The 6,419-nt window shown below is 42.1% G+C and overlaps 1 protein-coding gene across 3 annotated transcripts in view; it reads right to left on the bottom strand.

Moving 5' to 3' along the window:
* Positions 1-1,212: 1,212 nt before the first annotated feature.
* The window catches only part of LOC126404304 (sodium/hydrogen exchanger 9B2), a 22,786-nt gene continuing 17,579 nt past the window's right edge, over positions 1,213-6,419 (bottom strand). For 2 of the 3 annotated variants that reach the window (XM_050067454.1, XM_050067456.1), the window contains 7 exons: positions 5,216-5,309; positions 5,039-5,145; positions 4,741-4,890; positions 3,609-3,717; positions 3,305-3,441; positions 2,872-3,046; positions 1,213-2,123 (listed from right to left, as the gene is read on the bottom strand). In XM_050067454.1, the coding sequence (XP_049923411.1) occupies positions 2,035-2,123; positions 2,872-3,046; positions 3,305-3,441; positions 3,609-3,717; positions 4,741-4,890; positions 5,039-5,145; positions 5,216-5,309 (861 nt within the window). In that variant the 3' untranslated portion in view covers positions 1,213-2,034. The remainder of the gene's footprint in view (positions 2,124-2,871; positions 3,047-3,304; positions 3,442-3,608; positions 3,718-4,740; positions 4,891-5,038; positions 5,146-5,215; positions 5,310-6,419) is intronic. The other variant, XM_050067455.1, reaches the window with a different exon arrangement.

Raw genomic sequence — 6,419 nt, forward strand, 5'->3', positions numbered from 1 at the left:
CCACCTACCTAAAATCATTTCCCCAGACAATGTTTGTATCCCTAAGAACAAGAACATGAATTCATGTTAATCTAGACACTCATAGCAATAATGTCTGCACTGTAAAATGTTAGGTACTCAAATGAGCACTAACACACTTGGATGTGGTGCTCATTTTAATATTTTCAGCGCTCATGAGTACTGAGCACCAGCTAATGTGCAGCCCTGGTCATAACGTTACAGCTGACTAGTAGAAAAAAAGCGCGATTTCGGCCGTTTCTGCTCAAACCCAAACCGACTGTGGCAGCTAACGTTAATGCTAGCCAGCTTTCAGCATAGTCTGATAACGGTAGCTAACCTAGCCTTCTGCTCGTGCAAGCGCTTACCTTTGAGCGCTCTAACGTTAGTGCAAGCTAACTAGCTAACACGTAGCTAGCGCTAATGACTTACCTTTATGTGTTTCCTGAAGTTTGACAGACTGTTCTTGAACGCCAATACTTCCTGGTGTTTTGGTTTGCACAAGATGCAAGGCATTCGCCAGGAGTTGTTTTTAGCACCAACAAACTCAAAAAGCTCTTTTAAATAAGGCCATGGGTGCTGCTCGTCGACGGACTGCTCCTGTGATTGTGCGGGATCCTCACCGTCGTCCATTTCGTTCAGCTGCTCTGACGTTAGTGGTGTAACAGGTGTGGGCGGAGTGGTAGACCTGCTCTGACACACACACCACAAGCGCACGCTTGCACGCACGCACACACACACACACACACACACACACGCACACGCACACGCACACGCACACGCACACACACAGACAGCCGTGTCTCCTCCTGCGTCTTTCAAAACCCAAAACAGTTCACGCGCATTGGTGTCGCGGCGCCAAAAAATAAAAAATATATAGGCTTAGGCTATATATATAAAGTAACGAGAAATATATAGGCTTAGGCTATATATATAAAGTAACGAGCCTTTTTTGGGAAATGTAAGGAGTAGAAAGTACCGATATTTATGTTGAAAATGTAACTGAGTAAAAGTAAAAAGTCGTCAGAGAAATAAATACTTCTAAAAGTACAAAGTACCTGAAAAATCTACTTAAGTACAGTAACGGAGTATTTGTACTTCGTTACTTGCCATCTCTGAATTTCAGTGTGCCCTTTATCATTGAGTCACCACCGGTGAACTCTCCGGTGCTTTGTCTGAAATGAAGAGATCACTTTGTAACTTTACTGTAACTACAAGTATTTATTAAGCTTTTCATTAATAGCACATATGAAGGAAACCACACCTCAGTACAATAATTGTTGGAAATATTCTTCGTGATACAACGAGGACTTTGTGTGTTGTGTGTTGCCTTCAGGGGCGGTCGGCAACACTTCGTACAAACAAGTTCTTACTTATCCCAGCACATAAACATCAGATTAGCATGCTAGCTAAAGTAGCTGCTATTCCCAAAATGATGAATTACCTCACTTGTAGTCCACCTACTCAACATACAATCATAGAATAACAAAAAGTGGTAAATAATAACTAAAAAAAATAAAGCTACGTGTAAGACAAACAGTTACTTTGAGGAAAATGGATGTAGCATGTTATGTTTAGATTAGCTAGCTAACTCATTGGGTAGAAATTGTACAATGCTGTAAATTGCCCCAGCTACTGTTATGGTTTGGTAATTCCATAAGTTAACTGCTGGGAATTTTTCCTAATTTTAACATAATAGATCTTTTTTTCTAATTTGACTGACCTTTAATGTCGTAAATATCACGTTTGTGAAAGTAAATCTGTGGAAATCACATTTTTGGCATATTTCACATTGTGTTAGTTTTATTATTCCTAACTTGTCATCTGTTAAAAATGTTGGAAATAACCTTCTGTAGCAGTGTGGTTATTTACATCAGTCGCTGAACATTTAGGTAGTGAAAGTAAAAACTAGCATTTGCATGTCAAAGCATAAAAGTAACATACAGCAACGATATTTTATAAACATATCTGCACATATAAAAGGTTTATTTAAGGTGTATAATATATAGCTTTCTTTTGTTTGTCCAATCAGAAACCTCATAGCTTGCTCTCAAGGGTCACGTTATCTTTTTCTTGAACAATCCCGTTGCTGCTTGGAGTCGTGGCTCCGCCTTCTGTGTCATCTGCTGAGATAAAGAAAATCAATGTCAATAAAAATATGCTCCGTACGTCCGTTTGTGAAGGACGAAACATGACATAAATAAAATAATGAATACAGGGTGAAATGATAAAAATTCATTAAACAAAAAAATAACACAAAAATGTAAAACCTAATCTGTGAAAAACATTTCATTCAGTTTCTGGCATTTTGTCATTGTCCCTCAAACTTTTGTTTCTTTTGTGTTTTATTTATGATTTTTTTTAGAATATGATTATACTTTTTTCCCAATTATGAACACATAGGCACTATAATGGACAGCAACAGTATCAAAACTTAACTTTGAATATTATTGACAACAAATCACATATTTTTAAAACCTATGTGTATGCTTGTTTTGCTATCTTTGTGTGGACCAACTATAGTTTTAAACCATCGTAGTGAGGACATTCTGCATTGTGAGGACAACATATTTAACTCCTTTTTTAAAGATTTTTTAGAATATCGTACGTTTATTTTCAAATTTTAAGTACAAGGCAACCAATATGGGCAGCATCAGTTTAAAAACTGAACTTCACAGTCCTTGTGTGGACCACTCCAGTTTAAACCATAATAGAAAGAACATTTTGCACTGTGAGGACATTTTGCCCAGTCCTCATTATTCCAATGGACTGTTTGAAGGTCATGACATGGCGTTAAGATTATGGTAAGGTTTAGGGGGTAGGGAATGCATCATGTCAAAAAGGGTCTGTGTATGTGTGTGTGTGTGTGTGTACCTTTGACCTGCCGGGCCAGGAGGCGAGGTCCAGCCAGTCCGATACCCAACGCTCCAATGGGAGCTGTGGTCAGAATGGCTAACACAGCTAACGTTAGCACATCCAAACCAAACTTAATTGCGGTCTCGTCCCCCTCTTCCCTCGCCATATCGTACGCCTTGGAACCAATAGCAGCCTGACACACAAATAGACATGGAGACTTTTAAAATCACCTTATGTCAACTGAATGGACATGAGGATGAACAGGATCGCCAGAACCCTAAAGGCTCATGTAGTCACTGAGGCGTGCTGCAGATGGGTTTACATTGGAGTTAGCTGTAAGTCTGGTGCGTCTCATAAAGAAGCTAAAGGGTGCCTTTGGCGTAAATATCGCACACTGAGGCATAGAGCGTTGGTATTTGACGACCTGGGAATGAGAATGCGCTGCACTGACCTGTACGGTAGCTTTAGGCAGCCAGGCCACAGCGATGAAGATTTTCTCCTTCAGGTTGAATCCTGCATAATGAACCAGCAGGAAGGTGACGAGAAGGCGGATCACCAGACCGATACTGATACAGGCCAGACCCAGACCTGAACCCAGAGAGACCGACACAGAGTGTAAAACTTTACTCATGAAATACACCAACATTTGTTTGGAGAAGTTCAGGCTAACAGTGTTCACTACCTGGACCACTTGGTTCTTAAATACTGAGACCAGGTCCAAATTATATCCTGGTGGTTTTGGGGAGGGTTCTTACCCACGGTGCTGGGGCTGAGGTTTTTTATGGTGATCTCTGCTCCAATCAGACCAAAGAGGAGCGGCTGGAACACATCCCATGATCGGCCCACCATGGCTGCCACTGGGGCCTGGATATAAAGAGAACCGTTACAGTCAGGGGTTTTAGGGGGAACTATAGGAGGTTCTAGTGGTCCTCTAGTATGTTCTGTTTATCATTGACAAGGTTTTAGGGTTTCTATAGGAGGTTTTTGAAGAGGTTCTAGTGGTCCTTTAGAATATTTTACTTTTCATTGAAGAGGTTTTAGGGTACTATAGAAGTTTCTTACTAGAAACTTCTATAGTTTCCTTCGGGATGTTCTATTAGTCAGTGAAGAGTTTCTAGGTCTTAAGTTGGAGGTTTTTATAGTCATTGAAGAAGTTCTACTGGTTCTTTATGATGTTCTATTTGTCACTGACAAGGTTCTTGGGCTCCTACAAGAGGTTTGAATGGTCACTGAAGAGGAGGGAGGGGATAGGGGAGGTTTTAGCACTTCTTTAGGGGGTTTTTTATGGCCATTTAAGAGGTTCTAGAGGTTCTGTACAAGGCACTTGTGATCATTGAAGAGGTTCTAGTGGTCTTTGAGGATGTTCTACTTGTCATTGAGGAGTTTATAGGGCTGCTGTCAGAGGTTCAAGTGTTCCGTTATGATGAAACCTCTTCAATGACAAGTAGATCTACTTGTCACTGAGGAGGTTTTAAGGATTCTTTGTGAGGTTGTCATGGTCAATGAAGAGGTTCTGGAGGTCCTTAAAAAGGTTCTTGTGATTATTGAGGAGGTTTTTGTGGTCCCCTAGGGTGTTCTCCTTGCCAGTGAGGAGGATTTTGGGTTCCTGTACAAGGATCTAATGGTCAATTAAGATGTCTAGAGGTCCTTTAGAAATCCCCTCTCAGCAATTTTAAGAACCTTTTAAAGGACCCTCAGGTGGTCTTTTAGGAGGTGATCAGAAAAGTTCGCCGGGTCTTACTCGGGGTCTGAGTGGGGACTGATGTTAGAATGTAAACTAAACACATTCAGTGGTGTTAACTGTTAAAAGAAATGCTGATGCATTGTAAACAGATCTGAATCCAGGTGTTTGATCCAGATTAAGATCCAGATTCCGATGTGTGTTACCTTGTTTGTTTTCCAGCCCAGAGCAGCCAGAAAGGCCAACACCAGCGTACAGAGACCACCGGCTCCGGCAAAACCGATGACATGACTGAAGAAGACCGAAAATATGGACAGACCCAACAACATGAGACTCCTCCTCAACACCAGGTCCTCCTACAGACAGACAGATGGACAGACAGACAGATGGACAGACAGACAGACAGACAGACAGACAGACAGACAGACAGAGAGTACATTTAAATAATAACTTAGTTTACATTTTAGATTTCAGATGAAGCCAACAGCATGGAACCCGTCTGACCTGGTCTCCACTGGGGAAGCAGCACAAGAACAGGCCGAGGATGAACCCGGCTATGACCCCTCCCACCACCTCCAGCAGACCCTTCAGGATGTTCATCCACGTAGAACCTGCAGGACAAACGAAGCATGTTGAACAGAACAGAATAAGACAGAGCAGAGCTTATTCTGTAGTACAGACCTGTGGAGAAGGCGATTCCCAGGCAGGTGGAGAACCCTGTTATGGCCAGAATATCATCAAAACTCCCAGCAGCCATCAGCAGGGTGGGGATTCCCTAAACAACAACACAGAACATTATTAAAATGTTAATAGAACATCACAAAACTACAGTAAATAAGTTCTTGGGTTCCTGTTGGTGAATCTGGCAGTCTTTGAGCAGATTCTCAGGGTTCTTTAGGAGGTTCTAGTGACCACTGACAAGGTTCTGGTGTGCCTGCAGGAGATTTTAGAGGTCCATCATGTGGGTGAACACCTTTGTGAGATCATGGAGTGCTGTATTTGACAGCGGTCTCCACCACCATCATTAAAATCAGGGAATATATTCCCTCCAGTAGAGTTCCACACACTTAGACCTCCTTTCCAACAAACTAGCTCTGGTTCTTGAACTGGTTCTGTTCAGGATTTTTTGGAGCCTCTGTGCTGTCTAGCAAGCCACTCCGCATTTCCACCAGTTTTGAGTGGAACCATTATAATTACGGATCCATCATCAACAGAGGTTTTGCAAGGTGCACAACAGAAGTACACAGTAGTGGCAAAATGGCTGCTTGCACTGAGGTTCTTATTGTCAGTGAAGATGTTCTGGAGGTTCTTCACAAGGTTTTAGATTCAAATGCTCCTTTAGGATGTTCTACTTGTCACTGAGGAGGAATGAGGGTATTCAGGGCCGACTGAAGCTTAATGAACCATCGTCTTTATTTTGTGACCCCACTAGCGGACCCGCTTGGTTTAGAGAAAGAGGAATTCAGTGTGCTTTCAAGCCCTTGTAAAAAAAACAACAACAATGTGGGCGCCATCTATTGGGCTCAGAAAATAAAGACAGTGGTTCATGAGGCTCCATTTGGCCGTCACTACTACTACTACTACTACAAGAGGTTCTAGTGGTCCTTTGCAATCCATTTATCACTGAGGAGGTTCTAGGACTTTTCTAAGAGGTTTTTATGGTCATTGAAGAGGTTCTACTGGTCTTTCAGGATGGTCTACTTGTCACTGAGTAGGGTAGAGAGTAGAGAGGAAGCTCAGTTGGAGGGACCTGTGGAATATGGAGGAGAATCGTATTAGATTCCTGGTAGGGGCTACATACGATGTGTTACCAACCCCCCAGAACCTAAAACTGTGGGTAAATGAGGACCCATCATGCCCATTGTGTTCACGTACCGCAACCTTA

The sequence above is a fragment of the Epinephelus moara genome, chromosome 17 (assembly GCF_006386435.1).
Source record: "Epinephelus moara isolate mb chromosome 17, YSFRI_EMoa_1.0, whole genome shotgun sequence".
In the NCBI taxonomy this organism is placed as follows: domain Eukaryota; kingdom Metazoa; phylum Chordata; class Actinopteri; order Perciformes; family Serranidae; genus Epinephelus; species Epinephelus moara.